The sequence below is a fragment of the Leopardus geoffroyi genome, chromosome C3 (assembly GCF_018350155.1).
Source record: "Leopardus geoffroyi isolate Oge1 chromosome C3, O.geoffroyi_Oge1_pat1.0, whole genome shotgun sequence".
In the NCBI taxonomy this organism is placed as follows: domain Eukaryota; kingdom Metazoa; phylum Chordata; class Mammalia; order Carnivora; family Felidae; genus Leopardus; species Leopardus geoffroyi.
In genome coordinates this window covers 48,581,664-48,607,644 of record NC_059338.1, presented here as the reverse complement: position 1 = coordinate 48,607,644, position 25,981 = coordinate 48,581,664, and the positions used below count along the sequence as shown (strand labels likewise).

The 25,981-nt window shown below is 41.6% G+C and overlaps 1 protein-coding gene and 1 long non-coding RNA gene across 5 annotated transcripts in view; both read right to left on the bottom strand.

Moving 5' to 3' along the window:
• Window positions 1–12,685, bottom strand: part of ABL2 (ABL proto-oncogene 2, non-receptor tyrosine kinase) — a 115,582-nt gene extending 102,897 nt beyond the window's left edge. For 2 of the 4 annotated variants that reach the window (XM_045452738.1, XM_045452740.1), the window contains exon 1: window positions 12,238–12,685. In XM_045452738.1, the coding sequence (XP_045308694.1) occupies window positions 12,238–12,394 (157 nt within the window). In that variant the 5' untranslated portion in view covers window positions 12,395–12,685. The remainder of the gene's footprint in view (window positions 1–12,237) is intronic. The other 2 variants (XM_045452742.1, XM_045452744.1) reach the window with 1 other exon arrangement.
• Window positions 12,686–13,164: 479 nt separating this feature from the next.
• On the bottom strand, window positions 13,165–25,251 carry LOC123585006. The gene is made up of 2 exons (XR_006705836.1): window positions 25,069–25,251; window positions 13,165–13,418 (listed from the first exon to the last, which is right to left on the bottom strand). It is a non-coding gene; the product is annotated as an uncharacterized LOC123585006 (long non-coding RNA).
• Between the last annotated feature and the right edge of the window lie 730 nt (window positions 25,252–25,981).

Sequence of the window (25,981 nt, the reverse complement as noted above, 5' to 3'; positions counted from 1 at the left end):
TACATTTGGTATAGAAGGGTCTTCCAGATACACTAAGTACAAAAAACAAATTTGGGAGAAAAAAATTCACATAGTACAATGCTATTTATAATAACAAGAGAACTATTAATACATATACTCATATATATGTAAATATATAGAAAGTTCTGGGAGAATACACATCAAACCATAAACATTAGTTACCTCCAACAAGGGAATATAGGATCATGGGCAGGAATATCAAAGGGGACTTTCACGTCTTGTCTATATGCTTCTGTACTGACTTTTTTTTTTTACATTGAGATAGCTCTTCATAAATTTTTATACAATTAAAAAATACAAATTTCAAAATTAATAAAAGAAAGCTTGTGTGTTTTGTTATACACATACAAAAGCCTTCATGTATCCTTTCTTTCCTATAAGAAACAGATGGGTGATACTAACTGTGCCTGTTAGTACTGCTAGTTTTAGGAAAACGTTGTCTTAGTAATTATCTAGAACCACAAAATGCTAAGTAGCAACCTTTAGTCCTGGCTCAATATTGTTATTCTAATTTGCTGGAATTAGCGTAGAGAGAGGAACATGTTAACAAATTGTATGTGTACATACTGCATAATATATTAAGCCACAGATCATTTTCTTTGACCTTGACCACATCAAGTGAAAGGTTTCTAAACCCTCCCTCTCCTTGGAAAGCAAACCAGGAAATATAAATCGCCTGGGCCTGCTGAGCTTTGTATTCTGCTGGATCAAAAACCAAATACTGGCAGAGTTCACTGTGGAGAAGCCAGCAGTCCCACCACCAGAGACTCAGCACATTCACAACATGAAGCAAAGGGGCGGGGGAGAGCTTAATATAGGTTCCTAGGTTTTTAGGAACCAATATTAAAGTTGGCATAGTATTATATTTAATGTGTATCAACCTATGAATTTGAGTGGAAGTTCAAGCACAAACAATACGGAGAAACTGTTCTAATTAGTGTTATAACCATAAATTTATATACTGAAATCATGCACCCAATCCCAAAAGGCAGCGATTAGTAGCCAAGAGTTATTGTGCAAAGTATCACACTTCCGTACATGCAGACACACAAAACTAGTTTTTTTGTTTTTTTTTTTTAATTTTTTTTTTTTCAACGTTTATTTATTTTTGGGACAGAGAGAGACAGAGCATGAACGGGGGAGGGGCAGAGAGAGAGGGAGACACAGAATCGGAAACAGGCTCCAGGCTCTGAGCCATCAGCCCAGAGCCCGACGCGGGGCTCGAACTCACGGACCGCGAGATCGTGACCTGGCTGAAGTTGGACGCCCAACCGACTGCGCCACCCAGGCGCCCCCACACAAAACTAGTTTTATAGTTTTTTTTCATTAGGATGTTCATCAACATCTATTTAAGCAACATCATTCTTTTGGGCAGCAGTTCTAAATAATACCTAACAATTGAGTCATTAACATAGGCAATTACCATAGAATAATTGAGTAAAGAAACAGAAGGACTAAATTTTTTTCTTAATTCTGCCATATTACCTACAAAGGAAAAAAAAAGTCTCCTTATAAATTGCATATTCCAACTATAAACGAAATATATGACTTTAGGGGCGCCTAGGTGGCTCAGTCTGTTGAGCATCCGACTTTGGCTCAGGTCATGATCTCACAGTACGTGACTTCAAGCCCTGCATTGGGCTCTGCGCTAACAAACTCGGAACCTAGAGTTGCTTCAGATTGTGTGTCCCTCTCTCTCTCTGCCCCTTCCCTGCTCACACTCTGTATCTCTCTCAAAAACAAATAATAAACATTAAAAAAAAAATTTTAAATATATGACTTTAAGTGGTTATATATATTCCAATACCACAACACTGGAGTACTTCATTTTTAACATTAACATTTTGTAAGATAATACACCCCTAAAATTATTTGTTTACACTCAAACACCCTAGCATAGTAGCTCTTACATATGGATATTCTATATATCTAGGGGTATATCTGGATACAGAGAAAAAAATAGTTACCTACATAGTTTTATCAGTAAAATTATTACTAATTAGACATACTGTCATTTAAAATGTTTTTCATTGACAATGACTGTTATAAAAATATATAAAAGAATGTAGAATAAGAAAAATTATTCCACAATTACTCAAGGACATCTACTATGTGGCAGGAGAATTAATTCTTACAACCTAGTATCTTAGAACCTAGGAGTCATCTACACAAATATTTATGCAATTGGTATACAATATTGTCAGTTGGTAGTTTTTTTAAAGAACTTCTACCAGTATGGTTTAATTACATCCACTATAAATATCAGAGAGTATATGTGACTAATATTTTATACTCTTTTCCACATTCATAGAGAAACAGGGCTTAATGCATTCATCCTTTAATAGGCTATCACTGATACCTGTTAAATCTTCTTCATTTCTAAAAAGCCAAGAGAAGAGAGCTGTAATCTATCAGAGGGTGAAAGTATAAAATTATACAAATATATAAGACATGTACTTATTAATATACTTATATGTCAAATTATATAAAATATAAATTTTAAGGATGAAATATTAATAACACTAAGTCTAGAAGTTAGGACAGTAGTTCAACATTGCCATGAGATTCCAAATAGCATGAGTACCTACTGCTCCCTTTGTTAGACAATATCCAAGTCTCAATCCACAGCCACAGAGTATAAAGATCAAACTCTTGCCTACCATTCTGAAAACCGCATCACTGGTCTCAAGAGAGATTTAAAAGCCTAAAAATCTCTGTATGTGCGCGTGCGCATGCACACACACACACACACACACACACACACACACACAATTTCTTTGGTCTCTAATATTTTTCAATTGGGCAAGTAGGGTTTTATGGGTTTAAATGAAAAAACAGATATTAAGTGCCTAGAACATGCCTGGCACACCTCACTCAATAGATGGCAACTATTTCTTCACCACTTCTTCCAGTAACTGAGGCCTGCCCTAAATCTGTCAGCAAAACCCTAGCCCTACCTCTCTTTTCCCTCACACACTAGGTTCTTTCAAAAGTGCATCTCTTAACAGACCTCTAAACTATGAACTCTCAGAGATTAAAAAAAGTTAAGGCCAAAGCATAAGACTTCTCTTCCTGCCACCAAAAGATGGTAAAAGACAGTGGACACCTGCATGTGGACACTCAACTTGGAACAAATGGTCTTTTGAACCAGTTTTAAGTAAAAGATAGTCAATACATTATGTTTTCTGACTCAACTGACCATCTTTGAATAACGCTGATCCATTACTCTTCTTAATCTCACATTACCCAAAGTGTTCTCACAGTTCTTAAAGTGTGGCCCTCAACCAGCAGCGTCAGCAACAACTGGAAATTTGTCAGAAATGCAAATTCTTAAACCCCACCTCAGACCTGAATCAGAACCAGTGGGGATGGGACCCAGCAACCTGTGTTTTAACAAACTCTGCAGACTAAAGTTTGTGAACATCTGTTCTATGTAATTTGGTGAAGAATCTACAGTGAAACTCCAAATTTACCTATTCCAGAAGAAACCTGTTAATATTAATGAGGTTAACATTCTTAAGTATTTTGAAATTTCATGTATATGACAAAAAACCCATATGACTCACAAAATCAACATAAAAGTCCTACTAAAACATGCTTTTAATAAGAAACTTTATAACCAGAGGTAAAAATAATACAGAGAGGCACAAAAAAGTCTCAAAGGATATCAGATGAAGGAGGCTGCATTATGATAAGTCATTAAATATTAACCAGCAAACAACTGTGCCAGCTTAGGAGATGTCTACCTAAACGTTACATTTGCATTGGCCTGTGTTTCTGGTTCAATTTCTCTGAAGAAAAAACGTCAACCCTATGAAAAGAGTGAGTGAAAAAGAACCATGGACTGTGGGTCCTCTGAGAACCAGCCTCTAAGACAAATCATTCTAAGAGGGTAACATTTAAAACACTAATTCAAAAATATATATGCATCCCTATGTACTGCAGCATTATTTACAATAGCCAAGAAATAGAAGCAATATAAGTGTCCATCAATAAATTAATGGATAAATATGTAGGGGTGTGTATACAGATGTACACATATATACATTACACACACATACACAAACAACAGAATATTATTTGGCCATTAAAAAAAAGAGATCTTGTCATTTGCGGCAACAAGGACAGACCTAGCAGGTATTATGCTAAGTGAAAAAAGTCAAACAAATACCATATGATTTCACTTATATGTCGAATCTAAAAAACAAAAAAATGAACAAAAAGTAGAATCACACCTATAAACAGAGAACTGATATTGCCAGAACAGAGGGAAGTAGGAGGAGGGATGAGCAAAATGAGTGAAGGACAGTGGGAGAGCCAGACTTCCAGTTTGCAGTGAGTAAGTCACAGGAATAAAAAACACAGCATAGGGAATATATTCACTGGTATCACAATAGTACTGCATGGTGACAGATGGTAGCTACACTTGTGGTGAGCAGAGCATAATGTTTAAAATTGTTGAATCACCATGTTGTACACCTGAAACTAATTCAAAGTTGTGTGTGAACTACATTCAAATGGGGGGGGGGGGGTGGAGGGGAAAAGGATAACATTTACTTTCAGAAAAAGGAAGGCCTAATGTGACTTCAGGTCCCCAAAATTTCCCTACCTTTTTGATGTTTTCTGAATGTTCTTTAATAATCAAAAACATTGGGGGGGGGGGGGGGAAGGAACTTACAGAGAGAACACAGAGACTTAAAATATAAATGGTAAGACAATTCTATACTTTAGCATACCCTCAAGATGACAAGAGCAAAAAAAAAAAAAAAAAAAAAAAAGACAAGAGCAGTGTCTTACATGGGTTACAAAACAAACATTTTCACACACAACTCATATAATCTCTACAACCATCTCCAGGTAAATAACCCCACTGCTACTTATTGAGTACTTAGTATGTAATTTTATAGGTTGGGAGCTGTAAACACTTTACTAATGTCAGACATAAAACTAATCCAATTCTAATTCTAAAACACATGTTCTCTAAATCTCTACACTAGAACAAAGATTTGGAGGCAAAAGCTTGAGTTTCAATCCCATAACTTCACTGCTACTTGACCTTAGGAAGTCATTTAATTCTTTTAACTCTTCATCATCTGTAAAATGGGAAGATCAATACCTGCTCCCACCTATTTCAGAGTAGCTGTAAAGTTCAAATGAGATAAAGGACATAAAATGTCTTCATAAACTCTAAAACTATGCAAATATAATTATCATCATTCCCGATTAAAGAATGAACATGAGGAAAAAAAAAAAAAAAAAACACTGAAAGGAGGTTAGAGGGGGCAAGATGCTGGTTTTTCTGTTGTTTGGCTTTTGCCTTCTTTTTAAGCATGCTGAAGACGTTTAAGAAGGAACTTCAGACTGGGGAGCCTGGTGGCTCACTTGGTTAAGCGTCTGACTTCAGCTCAGGTCATGATCCCGCAGTTTGTGAGTTTGAGCCCCAGGTCGGGATCTGTACTGACAACTCAGAGCCCGGAGCCTGCTTCAGGTTCTGTCTCTGTCTCTCTCTACCAGCCCTGCTTGTATCCTTTTTCTTTCAAAAATAAACTTAAAAAATAAATAAATAAAATAAGGAACTTCAGACTTCATAATTTACCTGGGACCTTACTGTCAATTGGGCTATGAGAAGAGAATCTGGACCACAACTTATTTTGTCATTTTGCTGTAAGAGTCACAATTAGGCATCTGTAACTTCTGCAGATTTGGAGATTAACAAAAATGTAACAGTTTATTTCTTTTGAAAAGTTTAGTTCCCTTAAGAATCAGTGGCCACGGGGCGCCTGGGTGGCGCAGTCGGTTAAGCGTCCGACTTCAGCCAGGTCACGATCTCGCGGTCCGTGAGTTCGAGCCCCGCGTCGGGCTCTGGGCTGATGGCTCAGAGCCTGGAGCCTGTTTCCGATTCTGTGTCTCCCTCTCTCTCTGCCCCTGCCCCGTTCATGCTCTGTCTCTCTCTGTCCCAAAAATAAATAAACGTTGAAAAAAAAAAATTAAAAAAAAAAAAAAAAAGATAAAAAAAAGAATCAGTGGCCACAACAGTGGGCACCTGGCTGGCTCAGTCAGAAGAGCATGCAACTCTTTTTTCAAAATGTTTATTTATTTTGAGAGAGAGAGGGCAAGTCAGGGTGAGGCAGAAAAAGAATCCCAAAGTGCAGAGCCCAAGGCTAGGCTCAACCTCAGGAACCATGAGATCATGACCAGAGCCAAAATCAAGAGTCAGATGCTTGCTTAACCAACTGAGCCACCCAGGCACCTGGAGCATACAACTCTTAATCTGAGGGTCATGACTTTGAGCCCCAGGAAGAGTATAGACCCCCCCCCCCACCACCACCACACACATACACAAGCAATCAGTGACTAGGCCACTATAATTAAAATTCCCTTTTAACAGCCCTCCTATTCTTTCTACAGTATCATTTTCAACCTGGGGTAACTAATCTTTCATTCTGCAAACATTAAAACATGAAGTACAGATCCAAAATAAATAAGCAAATCAGCTCACTTAAACTGATGAGTTTAAGGGAAAATTTTTATTATTCAAAATGTCACAATTTAAGGTTAATTTTTTTTTTTTTTTAATTTTTTTTTTCAACGTTTATTTATTTTTGGGACAGAGAGAGACAGAGCATGAACGGGGGAGGGGCAGAGAGAGAGGGAGACACAGAATCGGAAACAGGCTCCAGGCTCTGAGCCATCAGCCCAGAGCCCGACGCGGGGCTCGAACTCCCAGACCGCGAGATCGTGACCTGGCTGAAGTCGGACGCTTAACCGACTGCGCCACCCAGGCGCCCCTAAGGTTAATTTTTAATAGTATTTTCAGCAAATGAGAAAAGTAAAGCTGAAGTGAAATCCTCACCTATTGCAAGGTCTGTCAGATATTAAAAAGACAATAAGTGGCACAAAAACAGACACTCAGATCAATGGAACAGAATAGAGAACCCAGAAACGGACCCACAAACATACGGCCAACTAATCTTTGACAAAGCAGGAAAGAAAGAATATCCAATGGAGAAAAGATGGTCTCTTCAGCAAGTGGTGCTGGGAAAACTGGACAGCGACATGCAGAAAAATGAACCTGGACCACTTTCTTACACCATACACAAAAATAAACTCAAAATGGATGAAAGACTTAAATGTAATAAGATAGGAAGCCATCAAAATCCTCAAGGAGAAAAGCAGGCAAAAACCTTTGACCTTGGCCGCGGCAACTTCTTACTCAACATGTCTCCGGAGGCAAGGGAAACCAAAGCAAAAATGAACTATTGGGACCTCATCAAAATAAAAAGCTTCCGCACAGCAAAGGAAACAAGTGTTGCCTTGTAGCAACACTACAAGGCAACCGACAGAATGGGAGAAGATATTTGCAAACAACCTATCAGATAAAGGGTTAGTATCCAAAATCTATAAAGAACTTTTCAAACTCAACATCCAAAAAACAAATAATCCAGCGAAGAAATGGGCAAAAGACATGAATAGACACTTCTTCAAAGAAGACATCTAGATGGCCAACCGACGTATGAAAAAATGCTCCACATCACTCATCATCAGGGAAATACAAATCAAAACCACAGTGAGCTACCACCTCACCCCTGTCAGAATGGCTAACACTAACAACTCAGGCAACAACAGATATTGGTGAGGATGCAGAGAAAGAGGATCTCTTTTGCACTGTTGGTGGGAATGCAAGCTGGTGCGGCCACTCTGGAAAACAGAATGGAGGTTCCTCAAAAAATTAAAAACAGAACTACCCTATGACCCAGCAATTGCACTACTAGGTATTTATCCAAGGGTACAGGGATGCTGTTTCGAAGGGACACATGCACCCAATGTTTATAGCACCACTATCAACAATAGCCGAAGTGTGGAAAGAGCCCAAATGTCCATCGACAGATGAATGGATAAAGAAGATGTGGTATATATATACAATGGAGTATTACTCGGCAATCAAAAACAATGAGATCTTGCCATTTTCAACTACATGGGTGGAATTATGCTAAGCGAAATTAGTCAGAGAAAGACAAATATGACTTCACTCATATGAGGACTTTAGGAGACAAAACAGATGAACATAAGGGAAGGGAAACAAAAATAATATAAAAACAGGGAGGGGGACAAAACATAAGAGACTCTTAAATATGGAGAACAGAGGATTACTGGAGGGGTTGTGGGCTAAATGGGTAAGGGGCATTAAGGAATCTACTCCTGAAATCATCGTTGCACTATATGCTAACTTGGATGTAAATTTAAAAAATAAATGGAGGGGCGCCTGGGTGGCGCAGTCAGTTAAGCGTCCGACTTCAGCCAGGTCACGATCTCGCGGTCCGTGAGTTCGAGCCCCGCGTCAGGCTCTGGGCTGATGGCTCAGAGCCTGGAGCCTGTTTCCGATTCTGTGTCTCCCTCTCTCTCTCTGCCCCTCCCCCATTCATGCTCTGTCTCTCTCTGTCCCAAAAATAAATAAACGTTGAAAAAAATATATATATAAAAAAATAAATGGAGAATATACCAAAAAAAAAAAAAAAAAGACAAGTAAGTATCCAACCGCATATAGCTAGTCACAAAACATCAGCTCACCAAAAAGGTCCAATAGCAGAGTTCAGGAAAGTCATATATCACTCACCCCTTTCACACCAAAAACAGCCCTATTATTTTTATTCCTTCTAAATTATTTTCATAAAAATCACTTTTGACAAGTTATAACAACTTACCCATACATTAACAATAAAAAAAGAAAAAACAATAAAAATACCATTCTCATTTTAAACGAGAAAATATTTCTTCCTACAGAAGAAAAATCATGGACTCCGATTAAGCCATTTCTATAACGTCTGTACATTTTTACTGATTAACTACAAAACAACATTTGATCTACCTTTAAACCTACATGTAAACTCAATAGCCTGCCAGACTTCAACTCCATATATGAAATGATATGCTAATATCTCGTGAAACTATTTGTATACTCGTTCCAGGATCCAAATTTTTTGTGTAAATGTCAAATGATAGATTGAGGAGCTTTTGAATCTGATTCATTCATTCATTCAATTCAGAATGTGTCATGTATTTCTAAGCAGTTCTTAACTAGGAGCAATTTTACCCCCTGCCCCAGGGTCCATTCAGTAATGTCTGTAAACCTTTCTGGTTGTCCCAACTGGAGGCCAGGGTTGCTACTGGCATCTAGTGAGTAGAGGCCAGTGTGCTGCCAAATGTCTTACAAAGCACATGACAGCCCCCTACAACAAAGAACCATCCACCCCAAAATGTCGACAGTGCCAAGGCTGAGAAACTCTGATCTACAGAAAAGTTTATAAACACTCATCTGTCTAGAAACAGTACTCACTTCACCTTTGTTTCCTGTATTATTTGCTAATGACATTCTTTTCATACTAGACTTTGGCAACAAACTTACCCTATTCCCATCCTTTCAATTAGCTTCTCACTTCCAAACTTGTCAATAATCATCATCTCAGCCAATTTCAAAACCTTACAGTCTTCGACTCACCCCTATTTTTATAATAGTAGTAATGGCAGCAGCTGACACAAATTTAGCTCTTATCATGCACTACATATATTAACTAATTTAATCTACATACTATTATTATTAGGTGCTCTTATCCTCATTTTACAAAAGGAGAATCCAAGGCACAAAAACGTTAAATAACTTGCCCAGGGGTCACACATATAATAAGCATCTGAGCCAGGTTTCAAATCCAGGCAGAATGGCCCCAGAGTTAATGCCCTCTATAAATATTCCAAAGTGATCTCTTGTTCATCCTCCATATTGAATCATGAAGTCCTCTAAGTTTTACAAGGGCAGAGACTCTTGTTATGCTCACAGCAAGATCCCCAGAGCCCAGTTACATAATAGGTACTCAAAAAAATTTTTGTTTATTCAATGAATGAAATATCCCTCAAACTTACCCACCCTCACCCCCCCCTCCCATTTCCATTGCCTCCACTTAAGGTCAACTGTTCAGCATTTCACACTTGGGCTTGATGATATATTCTATGAATTAGCCAATCAGGTAAACTGATATCAACTCCTCTGCCACATTTTCCATTACCCAGGCCCAATCAAATATATTCAAAGCTTTCTTCCCACTACTTCAATTAGAATCATAAAATCTTAGAGTCAGAAGGTACCTTAGCAATCATCCAATCCAACATCTTACAGATAGAGAACCCCAAAGATGATAAGTGACTAAATCACACAGCCAGGTGGAGCCAGGGCCAGAATTTGATTCTTGCCATTTTTGCTCTAAGATTTACTCCTGGAGGACTTGCTTCACTCCAAACAGGTGTCTCCTCACTATCCCATCAGCAAATTATGTTAATTCCCATTGTTCATGCTCAAGTCATTTCTCCTGCCCAGACTGTCCTCTTTTTCTTGATCCATAGATCCAAGTCCTATCCATCCTTCAAAATCTCTTCCCATTCCATTCTTCATGACATTCCTCCTTCTCTGAAAAGTTTCTGTCCTCAGTAAGATGCTAAAGGAAGAGAATCACTGCTGCCCTACTGGGCCAAGTTTAATGCCCACTAACACTTCCCACAAAGTGAGGCTACTTAAATGATCTTCCTTGAAAACTATTCATCCATTCTTTCCTCCTGTGTTTTAGAAAGTGATTTCAATAAAAACTAACTCATATATAGCACTTTCACAAAAATGTTCATATACCTGGAAGAGAAGCTGACTCACATCTTTAATAGTAGACATGTAACACTTGAATGGCCCAAAATAATTTATATCTCCTCCACTGAGAAACAACTCAGCATGCTCACAAAGTCCAAACCCAGAGCTCTGTGATACAACTCAGCTAGCAGCCACAGCTCCCCAGGTTCATCTCTTTTCTTTGCATAATGCTATGCATACAATCATTATTTCCTCCAAAACTCCATTTCTAACAGTCACACTTCCTTTCCTTCCTTCTCCTCCCTATATTGTTCAGTTTAGACACCCTGTATCTTTTATCCTTTATTTTCTATATGCCTCCTTAGTGAAATTCCAACCTCTCATCCAACCTCAACTATGCAGTCCTTGTCACATCTATCCATGTGACATCTATCTCTTCAGCTTAAGGTCTTGTGACATCTCATAACCCATGAAGCTCAATTGTTTTTCCCCCTTTGCCACTCTTCCTTCCTCTAGAAAAGTGGTCTCAAAAGTGGTGTGGGTGTAGCTCAGAGGAAGTACAAATGGATCCAGTGGGCTGCAGGGTAGAAAAATATCAGAATTCTCATTATACTTGTTTTTTCATCTCATCCTTTCTTAAATTCTATTTCTGTGTGCATTTACAAGTTACATAACATATCGGTACAGCAGAACAAGTACATATATAATTAACAGATACATAAGTTCCTGGAGTATATGCTCTTTTACTGATAAGAGGGTATGATCAAAAGAGTTGGGAGACAACCATTCTAAAAATACCTGGATAATGAGGCCAAAGCAATAGGTTTCAGACTAGCACAGGATACATGTTACACATGTGCATATGAACAAGGAAGAAAACTCTTGTTCACATCCAAAGTCCTAACCATGACCACCAACCTCTAACCCCTACCAGCTTCTCAGAAGTGTATCCTACTCAACAAAAAAGCAGAACCTAGGACGGTCTAGCAAAGCCCTTCATGTGCAGTTTGGGGCGGGGGTGGGGAGGGTGGGGACGTCAAAAGTACTGAGACACTACCCTTATCTTTGCCACGGAATAGTATTTCAGGTCACAGCTCACTACTCTGACACTGCTCTTAGTCTGACTTATACGTACATATACACTTTATACGCCACTATCTCCTGAGATTCAGTTCCTATTTCCAAATCCCTTGAGGCACAACCCGTTCCCTTCGCTAATGACCGATTTACATTAACACCTACTGGATCGAGCCCACACCTCCCAGCATCCTTCCCTCCCCTGGGGATACTATCCACCGTCTTCACCGAGCCACACAGTGTCCCAAGATACAGCACAGTCCATCCACGGTCCCTAAGACCACTTCTCTTTCCTTCTCCGCCCCCAGGAGCTGCCAGCCAGGCTGGAGACGGGAGGGGGGGAGGGGTGTGACTCGCCTCCCGTGACTGGCCCAGATGGCAGCGGATTCCGCCCCCAGTCTCAGGCACCCCGCCACCCCTCGACCCCCTAGAGCTGCCTGTCTGCCTCCCACCCCGCCCCAACCCCACCCCCAGCCTCCCCCACGCCCTCACGCCGGCTCCCGGACACTCACCATGCTGGGTGAAGATATTGAAGCCGGCCTCTGTGGTGCGCCCCGCCAGGTCCCGCCTGCGGCCGGAGGGCCTGGCTGCACTGCTGCCCCGGATCCCGCGAGGCTGCGGCTGCTGAAGCCCCGGAGCCTCCCCGACGCGGCCCACCTGCTGCCCCATCCCTGCGCTCGCGTACTCCCGCGCCCCCGCCGACCCCAGGTCACATTCCTCCTCGGCTCCGGCCTCAGGCTCCCGGCGCTGCTCCGGCCTCTCCTTCCCAGACCAGGCCCCGGCCCCGAGCGGTCGGGCCGCCGGCGGCTCCGCACGCGGACTCCTCACAGCAGCCGCTGCGCTGCCTCTGGGCGACTCACAGATTCTTCTCCCTCCTCCTCCCGCGGCTCCGCGCCCCCAACGCCGCCGTCGCCGCCGCCGCCATCTTTAAACCACCGAGCACTGGGCGAGCGTGGGACAGAGCGTCTCCCGCCCCCAGCCCGACCAGTCACCTCCGCTACTCGGAGGGAGGGCTTCCCGGCGGCCCCGCCCCGCCCGCCCCGCCCCCGCCTCCTCACGGGGTGGGTCCCCCCAGAGCCCACCTCGTTGGCACGTCCACAGCTCCTTCGGGTCTTTTGGTGGGCCTCCGCGCCACCTGGGCCTCCCAGGTCTGAATCCGCCTTAGCGATCCCTCCCACGTTCGGCTCTACATGCTACCTCCTTTGGGGGATGGAGGTAAAGCCATCCCTGTCCCACCTCCACCTGTCAAATCAGTTGCGGTGAGCGCCCCAGGTGCATGGCTCTTTAGCAGGCACAGTCGGGACAGAAACGCACGAGGCTTTTGCTGCTTGCCATCCAGGTGAGGCTCCCTAAAACGCCCAGGAGATTCCCTTTCAACACCATTGTCAGCAGCAGGCCTAGAGTCTAAGATGATACAAAATTTACGTGAAGATACTAAAAAAGGTACATTATTATTTTATTGTAGTGTTTTGAAATTATTACATGATGTTAAGTTGCACTCGCCTCGGTTGTCTGCACTTTGAAGTCTCACTGGAGAAGCAGTTGTGGCCCCACTCCTCATATTACCATGAATTCCTCTTGAGCTCCTTTACCATCTAACCACATGTGTGTTCCTGTTACCCTTACAATGCTTGACAGTAAAGCTAATCTTCCCACCGGTATGCTTTATATACCGTGCACGTGGTCAGGTCTCCTTTTGATGACAAAGGGGGGAAAAATGTTTCTCTTTGACCCTGTTTCTGAGTCAGAACTTACTCATCATTAGCTTATATTGTCTAAAGAGGGTGACGCAAGACAGCAGTGTTTTTTATCCATGCACACACATACATATGTATAAATATCCACTAATCATTCTGCCCCTGCACATTCTTGCATCTTAATATTGATCCAGTTTTTTAAATTCTCAAAGAACTTGATAACTATCCTCTTACCATTCCCTTCACTTCCTTATTTCCTTGATAAAAAGTATCAGTTATTGCAGGTACCACCCTGAAATTTTTCTTAAAATTAAAACAGACAGGATGGGAGGCATTGCAAAGAAGCAACAGAACGACCACTGGGAAGATAGGTTTGGAGGGAAAGGTGGATGCAGCTTTCCTTATTGCATCTTTCGGAGAACCAGGATGACCTTAGATGAACCATCCCCTGACACTGATACCACTATAAAAGCAGTATGGAATTATCCCATTGCCATCCAGGGTGTAACGAGAAATAACTGAAATTGCTCTCCTAAATGGGAACAGAAGCACTATGCTTTAGCACAGGATAGAATGTGAATTTTCCATTTGTATCAAAGTTTTCCTGTGTTTAAAATACTTTTTTTTCCTTTTAATTCCTAAAGTGTTTGCAACTACAGGGGGAAAAATCATTGACACAGGATAAAGGTTATCATAGAGTAGAATTTGGTTTGGATTTTGCTTTCTGAGAGAATTTTAATTTGAGGATAATGGTATGGCCTCTCTGCTAATTCATGCATGCTCCATAATAGATGAGTACAGTATAGTACAGTGGTTAAGGGCAGGGACTCTGAAGCCAGACTGAGTTCAAAACTGGACTCTGATACTTATTAATTATTTAATCTCGGGCAAATACTTCACCTTTTGTGCACCAGTTCCTCATCGGTGAAGTGATGATAACAATAATACCTATCTTACAGGGATGTGGTTAGAATTAAATTGGTTGACATAAAACACTTAAAACAGTATTTGACATTTATTGTCATATAAGCGTTTACTATTTGTACAAAAAAAAAAATGAATGTTTTCAGAAGTCCATAAGATTTTCCCAAACCTAATTTTTTCAAGTTGTATAACTTAGGTTATGAAACAAATTCTACAGTATTTGTTCAAATGAGCCCCCCACACCCCCACTTGCCACCAGCCACAAAAACACACACAAACCCCTCCCCAAAAAGCATGTAGAATCATATATCACTGTATTAGTCATTCCTACGTGGTTTTGCACATGTGCAATGTTATGTAATACCTTTGTTTTGCATATGAAGATTCCTCTACCAGTGATTCTTAAGATCCTATCTAAACTAAAGTATCCTTAGGATACTTAGGACTTAGGATATGTGCATTTATTTTGTGGATAGTTGCCTTTCTTTAATTTTCAAAGTGAAATGGGAATTTTAAGAATGCAGGATGGTGATAAGACGAGGGAGAAACCTAGTTCATCAGGTGTGGGAAATTATTTCATCTCAATATAACAAAAGCCAAGTGACTTGACTGACAATTACATTTAAACATTTAAAACATTTGTGGACTGCCTGGGTAGCTCAATCGGTTGAGCCATGACTTCCGCTCGGGTCATGATCTCACTGTGGGTTTGAGCCCTGCGTCGGGCTCTGTGCTGACCGCTCAGAGCCTGGAGCCTGCTTTGGAGTCTGGCTCTCCCTCTGTCTCTACGCCTCTCCCGCTCACTCTCTGTCTCTCTCAAAAATAAATAAACACTAAAAAACATTTTTTTAAACATTAAAAACAATCCCAAGTAGTACTGTAGTACCGTCTCAAACCCAACTGAGGGCAGCTGGGAGCTCCAGGTGAGGGCAATAACCAGGTGAAAAAAAGCAGCAGGGCTGGTACATAGTAGCACAGGGCCAGCCTCAACCAGCCAGTAGCCAGGGGCTGGCACGAAAGATCAGACAGACATATCACCAAGGCACACCGAAGACAGATGCTTATCATCTTTACCTTCCCTGTAATAGGAGCAATGCCACTATTTCCAGAAGCAAGGGACTCGGGAGCAACGCTTCACTGATCCCGGTCTTTACCAGTCTGCATTTCCAGGCCGTTGCCACATTCTCACATTGTCTTTCATATCTACTTCTTTCTCTACATCTGTATGAACGCGGTGTTCCTTTCGACTCAGGTCATGTCTGCTGGATTCTCCTGCTATTAGCCTTTCTTGCCTAGCTTCCTCACCTTCAGCACCAAGCAACTCACTAAAACAAAAACGTTTCTTCCTCTCATCACTTTGCCGACTGTGCTTCCCGCTCCCCTTCATTGTGTACAGTGTTAACATTTTTCACCTAATGTTTCAAAATTATTTTTCCAGGACACCCTGGATTATAATTGCTTAATGGGCATCATCTCTTGTTCCTCACACCCCCACCGCTCCTATCGTAGGCATGTATGTTTTATCCAATTAGCCTAATTCGCGGTGTATTCTTTCTTAGCTATGACTTTTGCAATAATCGTATTCTCCCCAATATGGCTCCCAAGTGTCGCCTCTTACAGTACTCAGGACTACTCAGATCCTGCCTCCTTCATAAGAGAATCTCACACTCATCCACAGAGACTTAGCAGTTTCCCTGGACCCTTCGCAGTCCCTACCTAAAACAACCACAGCTGGTAACAATTCTTTGCCTATAACATTCAATTGCCTTCCTCTAAGGTAATCAGAAGGGGGTGGGGGTGGGCGGGTGTTGCAATGCTCCACTGATCCCTGTGTTTACCAGTGTGCATTTCCAGGCTGATAAATGTGTTTAATTTTGACATGTGGCTCAGCATCACAGGGTTTGGGAAAGAACCTTAGAAGTCACCTAGGCTAATCTGGAATTCCGTCTACAATAACTCCAGTGAGCGAACTCATTTATTTTGAGGAGTTCTAATTTTTGAAAAGTTTATCCGAAAGTTAAACTGACACATGCCTCCTTGAACTTCTACCTGTTTCACCCCGGTCCTAATTCTACGCAGTAGCTGAACAGAATAAATCTTTCTTCTTCTACATAACCGCCCTTCAAATATTTGAGAGCTGTCACGTTTCCCCCAATTTTTCTCTTACCACTTGTATACATGTATATGCTTGTATAGTTATGTTTCTCTCTATTGGTTTTATCTACCTGGGCGGAAAATGTTTATGTAGGTAAAGTGGAAGCAAAAAAATGTCATTTTATATGTAGCATTTTTTTCCTTTTTTCCCCAGCTTTATTGAGATGTAATTGACATACAACATACTTTAAGTTGTACAAGGTGTTGATTTGAGACACGTATATTGCAGAATGATTACCAACATAGATTTAGTTAACACTTCCATCAAGTCACACGATAACCATTTCTTTTTTGTGTTGAGAACATTTAAGATCTACTCTTTCAGCAACTTTGAAGTATATAGTACAGTATTATTAGGTATAGTCACCATGCTATGTATTAGATCCCCAGAGCTTATCCCCAAACTAGATATGTACCCATGGTCAAACATCTCCCCATTTTCCCCACCCCCGCCCCTGCTAACCACCATTCTAGACTATTTCTTTTTTTTTTCTTTTTAAGTTTATTTATTTATTTTGAGAGAGACAGAGAGCAAGCAGGGAAGGGGCAGGGGGGGGGGAGAGAGAGAGAGAGAGAGAGAGAGAGAGAATCCCAAGCAGGCTCTGCACTGTCAGCACAGAGCCTGATGTGGGACTTGAGCTCACAAACCATGAGATCATGATCTGAGCTGAAACCAAGTGTAGGACACAACCGACTGAGCCACCCAGGTGCACCTCTCATCTCTGTTTCTGTGAGTTTGGCTTTTTTAGATTTCACATTTAAGTGACATACAGTATTTGTCTTTCTCTGTCTGACTTATTTCACTTTAACAATGCCCTCAAGAAAAAAATAATAATAATAATTCCCTCAGGTCAATGTATGTTGTTGCAAATGGCAGGATTTTATTCTTTCTCATGGCTGAATAATATTCGTGTGTGTGTATGTGTGTGTCACATCTTCTTTACCCATTATTTTTAAGCTGTATGTGCACACAGTACTTTGGATTTGTTTATGTGTGGTTTGTCTCTGCCTCATTCTTGTATTAAATTTTTAAAGGGCTATAGAGTGCCAAATACAGTTCCATTTATAGATCCACACTTTAAGAGTTTTTTTGGATGATGATGAAGAGGAGGAGTATTCTTATCTAGATGGGATAAAGTCATTCTCTTTGAAGATAAGGAGTTGGATTAAATGACCTCTTGGGTTTTTTTAGCCCCAAGGGTCTATGATTCAATGTTTCTTTGATTAAAAAACTTTATAAATTATTAAGAAACTATTTCAAACAATTAGCAAAGTGCTATATAAATGTTATGAGAAGCAATAATAACATCCATTCGTTGTAAATTAATATATTAGTATTTACTCCTTTTCTGTGGTAGTAATGAAATCACTGACTAAGCAATCCACTTAACATGTAGCCTATCAGTAACTATAGTGTAGAGAAATTGAGCCTGGTTTAGAATTCACATGTACTGGGGTTGTTTCCATTGCATAATATACCACCCCCAAACCTACTACTTAAAACAATAGTCATTTACTACTTCTTGCAATTCTATGGCTTGCTGGACGGTTCTGCTCCTGATGGCACCTAGGCTCATTCATGTGACAGAGGGAGGGGCAGCTGAGCTGGAAGGTTCACAATGGCCTCATTCACATATCTGGCAGTTGGTGCTGTCGTCCGTTAATGTCTCTGTTCTCCTCCGTGCAGCCTCTTGTGGGCTGAACTATGTCCTCCCCCAACTTCATATGTTGAAGCTCATGGCTGTATTCAAAGGTATGATCTTTAAAGAGGTGATTAGGTTAAAATGAGGTTATTAGCATGAACCCTATTCTGACACGACCTTATAAGGTGTCCTTATAAGAAGAGAAAGTTTGGACAAAAACCACACAGAGGAAGATCATGTGAAGACATAGGGAGAAGACAGCCATCTACAAACCAAGGACCCAACCTTGCTGATACCTTGATCTCATATTTCCAGCCTTCCATACCTTAGGGAAATTAACATCTGTTGTTTAACTCACCCAGTCTTCTGTACTTTGTTATGGCAACACTAGCAAACTAATACAATCTAATCTATTGGAGAATAAGAGATGTATTCAACACGCCACAGCCAGGTGATTTACACAACAGAAATTCATTTGCTCACAGTTCTTGAGGCTAGAACTCCAAGGTCACAGTGTCACCAGGGTTGAATCTTTCTGAAGGCTGTGAGGAAGAATCTGTTCTCTGCCTCTCTCCTAGCTTCTGGCGGTTTGCTGGTAATCTTTGGTGTTTCATCATCCCAGTTCTGCCTGCAACTTCGCAAGGTGTTCTTTCTGTGTGTGTCTACATCTACATTTCCCCCCTTTTTAAGGATGTGAGTCATATTGGACTAGGGCCTACCCTAATGACCTAATTTTAACCTAAAAACCCTGTTTCCAAATAAGTTCATATTCTGAGGTACTGGGAATTAAGACTTCAACATAAGGACCGTGGGAAACATTCAACCCATAATGTTGAACTTCCTCATGGCACGGTGGTCTCGAGATTTTAAGGGGCGCCTGGGTGGCGCAGTCGGTTAAGCGTCCGACTTCAGCCAGGTCACGATCTCGCGGTCCATGAGTTCGAGCCCCGCGTCAGGCTCTGGGCTGATGGCTCAGAGCCTGGAGCCTGTTTCCGATTCTGTGTCTCCCTCTCTCTCTGCCCCTCCCCCGTTCATGCTCTGTCTCTCTCTGTCCCAAAAATAAATAAACGTTGAAAAAAAATTAAAAAAAAAAAAAGATTTTGAGACAGCAAGAGTAGAAGGGGCAAGATCTCTTGAGGCCGAGGCTCCAAGACTCACAGCATCATTTCCACCGCATTTCATATGAGGTTAATAATAACATCTGTGGGGCTCCTGGGTGGCTCAGTCAGTTAAGCGTCCAACTTCGGCTCAGGTCATGATCTCACGGTTCGTGAGTTCAAGTCCCGCATCGGGCTCTGTGCTGACAGCTCAGAGCCTGGAGCCTGTTTCAGATTCTGTGTCTCCCTCTCTCTCTGACCCTCCCCCGTTCATGCTGTCTCTCCCTGTCTCAAAAATAAATAAACATCAAAAAAAATAATAATAATAACATCTACTCTCAAGGGTTGTATGAGGAGTTAATACATGTGAAGCTCTTAGAACAGCCATAAGAGATTGGTCTAGGGGTGGCCAGATGACCCAAGTTTGACAAATTACAGTCCTTCCCTCCCTAAACATTTTGGCATTGATATTGAGAGGGGCCAGCCCCTCTTCAAGAACTTAGACCATGAGATGTAAAGAAGAAAATCTTTTGGCAGCCATGTTTCCCCTCATTTGGAATAGAGAAAAAGGGGGAACTGGTATGCAGGGAGAAAACCAAGTATTTATATTTGCGATCTATTTTTTTTGCTTCAGCTAACTGGAGCTGACTTTCATAATCCTTACTGATACAATCGATACAATCAATGTAAATGCTCTGCTATAACCATGTTTACTTAATGCAAATTACTCATGCATGACCAGTAACTTGGAGAAGGTTATCAGTAGAGCAAATAAGCTGTGCAACCTCATTCGGACCTTTCCCAGCATGTTAAATGTTTTGAAGTGATAGTAATAACCTTCCTCACAGTTAAAGAGAAAGCTTTACCAATAAATGAAGACTTAAAAAAAAAAAAAAACCTGAAAATCCCGCAGTCTTTCATTGTAACTATAAGTACCTTCCTTTGTAAATGCTTTCCTTTAGTGAGCAAGTGACTAGTGGCTTCAAGAACTGGTATATTTCCCACCGAGCTATCTAGAAAAGCTTCAAGAGCTGATGAAGGGACAGCAAAGACATTTTCCTAGGTTTTCCTTAAGAGGATTTGCCAGACCTTCCTCAGCTTCCTTGCTTCTTCTCTCACTTCATCACTATGTCTCTTGAGACTCTGCTCTCTGCCAAAGAAGCAAGCTGAGTTTATTTCTCAATGTTCCTTTCCTCTGCTTAAAATGCCTTTCCCTTTTCAGGTTGCCTGGCTAATTCCTACTTAGCTTTTAGCCTTAGTCCTTGGGAGGACTTCCCAAACCCTAGGCTAGGTTAGATTGCCTCATCTTCACAGAGCTCTGTGCTTCCGTAGCAACTCATTATCCCCTACCGATGTCCCACATTCCTGTAATTCCTTGTTGAGTATCTGTCTTCCTCACTAGATTCTAAGCTCTATGAGGGCAGCGCAAGGGTCTGTGTCATTCACCAGTGTAACGCCAGCAATGAGTACAATGTCTAGCATGCGCGAAGTGCTCATTAAATATTTATTAAATAATATAGAACATTAGGAATCTCCACTTTCTACCTTTCCTACAAATAATTTTTCAAATATATTTCTTTTGCAAATTTAAGTGGAAAGCGATCACAGTAATACATTCTCATTTTAGGAGATTTCAAAAATGCAGAAAATTACCCAGAAGAATGATAATGTTGTCTATAATCTCACCATTCAGCCATAAATATTTCTGGTGGTTTGCCTCTCAGTTTTTTTCTTTTATGCATATATACGCATGCATTTATTTGAGTTTTTGTTATTAAAAAAAATATTATACAACTTACTCTGTCTTAAGAATTAAAGTAACATAAGACATAGATCAAAAAGTGAAAGTTGTCCTTTAACTCTCCTCCCAATTGTTAAAAGTGATGATTTGATGATATATGTATATATTGTGAAATGATTGGCACAGTAAGTTAACACATCTGTCACCTCACATAGGTCCGTTGCGGGGGGGAGGGGTGTTCCTTTCTTAAAAGCAACATTGGGGCGCCTGGGTGGCTCAGTCAGTTGGGCATCCGACTTCAGGTCAGGTCATGATCTTGCAGTTTGTGAGTTCAAGTCCGGAATCTGCTTCAGATTCTGTGTCTCCCTCTTTCTCTCTCTCTCTCTCTTTGCCCCTCCCCTGCTCACACTCTGTCCCTCTCTCTCAAAAGTAATAATGATAATAATAATTTTACAAATTAAAAAAAAAATTCAAGATGGTTGGGGCGCCTGGTTGTCTCAGTCAGTTAAGTGTCCAACTTCGGCTCAGGTCATGATCTCATGGTTCGTGGGTTCGAGCCCTGCTTTGGGCTCTGTGCTGACAGCTCAGAGCCTGGAGCCTGCTTCAGATTCTGTGTCTCCCCCTCTTTCTGCCCCTCCCTCGCTAGTGCTCTGTCTCTCTCTGTCTCTCAAAAATGAATAAAAACATTAAAAAAAATAAAAAAGAATTTCAAGATGGTCATCCTTAGCAACATAATTGTGGATACGTCTCCTCAGGCAAAGGAAACAAAAGTAAGCATAAACTATTGGGACTACATCAACTACACCAAAATAAAAAGCTTTTCCACAGTGAAAGAAATCATCCACAAAACTAAAAGGTAACCTACTGAATGACAGAGGATATTTGCAAATGATATATCTTATATGGGGTTAATATCCAAAATGTATAAGGAACTTCTACAACTCAACTCCAAAATAAGAATCACCATCATCATCATCATCATCTGATTTAAAATGGGCAAAGGACATAAATAGATATTTTTCCAAAGAAGACATACAGATGGCCAGCAGACACATGAAAAAATGCTCCACATCACTCATCATCAGGGAAATGCAAATCAAAGCCACCCAATGAGTTATCACCTCACACTTGTCAGAATGAAAATGATAAGAAATGACAAGTGTTGGCGAGGATGTGGAGAAAAGGGAACCCTTGCGCCTGTTGATGGGAATGTAAATGGGTGTAGCACTGTGAAAAGCAGTGTGGAATTACCTCAAAAAAAAAAATAAATAAAAATAGAGGGATGCCCGGTGGCTCTGTCAATTAATGGTCTGACTCTTGTTTTTGGTTCAGGTCGTGATCCCAGGGTCATGGGATTGAGCCCCATGTCAGGCTCTGTGCTGAGCATGGAGACTGCTTGGGATTCTCTCTTTCCCTCTGCCCCTCTCCTCCTCTTGTGCTCTCTCCCTCTTAAAAAAAAATTTTTTTTTTTTTTTAAATAGAAATACCATACAATCCAGTAATTCCACTGCTGGGTATTTACCCACAGAAAATGAAAACACTAATTCAAAGAGACACATGCACATTAGCATTATTTACAATAGCCAAGATATGGAAGCAACTTAAGTGTCCATTGATAGATGAATGGATAAAAAAGTGGCAACATGTATGTGTGTGTACACACATACAATATGGAGCGTACAAAAACTAAGTGAGATAAGTCAACAGAGAAAGACAAATACTGTATGATTTCACTTATTTGTGGAATCTAAAAAACAAATCAATTGAGCAAACAAGCAAGCAGAAACAGACCCTTATATACAGAGAACAAACTTATGGTTGCCAGAGGGGAAGGGGGTGAGGGAATGGACACAATGGGTGAAGGGGAGTGGGAGGTACAGGCTTCCAGTTATTGAATGAATGAGTCACAGGGATGAAAGGTACAGCACAGGGAATAAGTCAGTGCTATTGTAGTAACATTGTATGGTGACTTGTGGTGAGCACGGCATAATGTAGAGTTGTTGAATCAGTATGTTATACACCTGGAACTAATGCAACATTGTCAATTTAAAAAGTCTAGGGGCGCCCGGGGGTGGCTCAGTTGGTTGAACGTCCGACTCTTAGAAAGCAGGAGTTGGAGACTCACCAATGAAGAGGGTCGCTCAATGGATTGCCTTGTTCCTTTGTGACTGCCAAAAAGATGTTGCTAAGTGAATCAGGAAGATCCCGGGCCCTGGAGCCTCTTCCCAGACAGACCCAAAGGAGTCACTGAAGGTTCTTGTTTTTGTCACGAGAAGAAATTCAAGGAAAGACAGGCAGCACAGCAGAAGAGTAACAAGCGGGAAAGTTTATTAAAGCAAAAAATACACCCTCAAGATCTGAGAATGGGTGAGCTCAAGAAGAGAGAGAGCTGTACACCCTGGGGGGTGGGTTTCTATCTTTTATTGACAGTTGTTAACTAGGGGGCAGAATATTTATTATTTGGGTTGGAGGTGAGCTTTACTGCTTTTTCTTTAAATTACAAAATTTTTTTCAACGTTTATTTTTGAGAGACAGAGAGAGACAGCGCGAGCAGGGGAGGAACAGAGAGAGAGAGAGAGAGGGAGACACAGAATCCAAAGCAGGCTGCAGGCTCCAGGCTCCAAGCTGTCAGCACAGAGCTCAACGCGAGGCTTGAACTCATGAACCATGAGATCATGACCTGAGCCAAAGTCGGACACTTAACTGACTGAGCCACTCAGGCACCCCTGGTGCTTTTTCTCTAAATCCAAATTGAATCCAGTATATTAGAAGATAGCCCAAGAGGGAATCCTCTGGGATTGATGAAACTGATCCCATAGTTAATGCCTACAAAATGAGGAGAGTACATTAACTAACTGGGAGTCCGTTACCAAAATCACCTTCAGCTTCTGAATGGTGTCCCATCAGGAATATTGCCCAAGCTCCCTGGGGCTCAGAGTAGGGGGAGGCGTCCCTCTTCTCAACTGCTCCCACACCTTTGTACTACCTGGGAAGGGACTCGACCTCCCTCAGCTTCCCTCATGCATTCCAGATTACCATAGGAGCTGGTGAATGGACTGAATAGTGGCAGAGATTGGGGCTGTCTCTTTACACTTTGAGGGAGTTGATGTATTTGACAACCCATAACAAAACCCTTTGTAAGCCTCTGTACCTCATAGTAATGGATGGGGCAGAGGTCCCGGCCTTTGTTAAGAAGGGGCAACTCTTTTATATCGTATTAAGTGTCATGTATCTAAACCAGAAGTGCTTTCAATCTGAGAGCAAGACCAGGAATGCCAAAAATAGCCCACACAGGTAAGGACAAACGAGAGACATGAAAAATGAAGTGTGGAGCTCCTATCCAATCCGGGCAACTTTCTCCTGAGCTTTATCCATGATCCAGTCCCAAGGGAGCAGTCCCCCGTTGGGTGAATGCCCCAACGGGGTAATAGTCCCCCCCACCTCCCCAGTCCCTTTCAGGAAGCACGTTGTCAGACCTATCTTGGCTTCTATGTTCATTGAAGGATCACACTGGGTTATTTATTTTTTTTTTAATTTTTTTTTTTTTTGAACGTTTATTTATTTTTGGGACAGAGAGAGACAGAGCATGAACGGGGGAGGGGCAGAGAGAGAGGGAGACACAGAATCGGAAACAGGCTCCAGGCTCCGGGCCATCAGCCCAGAGCCCGACGCGGGGCTCGAACTCACGGACCGCGAGATCGTGACCTGGCTGAAGTCGGACGCTCAACTGACTGCGCCACCCAGGCGCCCCCACACTGGGTTATTTAGAAGGAAACCTTACATTGGAGTCTTAAGATCAGTGGCTGTCCTGAAGACATACGTGGCCATCCTGTGCCTGACAAGAATATACACGTTTAAAGAACAGTAAAATTAAGGAAAGTCTGATTTCTGAGCCCAATGCTGCTTGGGCCAAGGTAACAGTGGTGTAACCATGTGGCAGGAATCAATCCCTCCCATAGTGTACCCACGGGCAAGAGGTTCTCTCCTGAGCACTCAGGCAAGATATGTCTGAAGGATCATACTATTCAGGACATTTCCAGAAAAGAACAAGTAAGAAATAGAGGCTGAGGAAATAAAAGAGATTTACCAAGTCACACCAAGGCTTTTGGATTCACTCTGTAATCCCCCTGTGGGGTCACCAAAAATGTCTTCAGGTTGTTGAATGCAATGGTCAAGAAAGAATTCTTGAGACGTATGGTGCAACTTAGTACCTCTATTTAAGTAGCAAAGGGCCAGGACCCATGGGTAGAAAGGGCTGCACTTTTGCTCTATGAAGCTGGTGGGTTATATGCTTAGTGCTCACGGGGGAGATGTGCATTTATGATGTGGTCATAAATGTTCCTTCAAATTTCTACTCATAAAACTACTTTTGCAGGGTGCCTGGCTGGCTCAGTAGAGCATGTAACTCTTGGTCTTGGGGTAATGAGTTCTAGTCCCACACGGGTGGCAGAGATTCCTTTAAATAAACAAACAAACAAACAAATAAATAACTGTGTCCACTGGGGGGGGGTGCCTGGGTGGCTCAGTAAGTTGAGCAACAGACTCAACTTCATCTCAGCTTGTGATCCCAGGGGCGAGAGATCGAGGCCTCGCCGAGCCCTGTGTTGAGCCCCGCTTCCAACCCCCCCATTGAGCCACGCATAGGGCTTTGTGCTGAGTGTGGAGCCTGCTTAGGATTCTCTGTCCCTCTGCCCCTCTCCTCTGCTGGTGGACACACTCTCTCTCTCTCTCTTTCTCTCTCTCTCTCTGTGTATATATATATATACATATATATATATATATGTATATATATATACACATATATATATATGTATATAAACTACTTTTGCAATATTTCTCTGGTGCTTATCATTCAGCTCGATATTAACTACGGGTGACACATACAGGCAGTCATGAGACCCTTTAAGAATGTAGCAACCAGCATGTATTTGATCCTTATCGAAACTGCTCAGGCTATAGTTCAGGCTTCTGGGCTAAAGGTGAACATTTTTTTGCTTCCA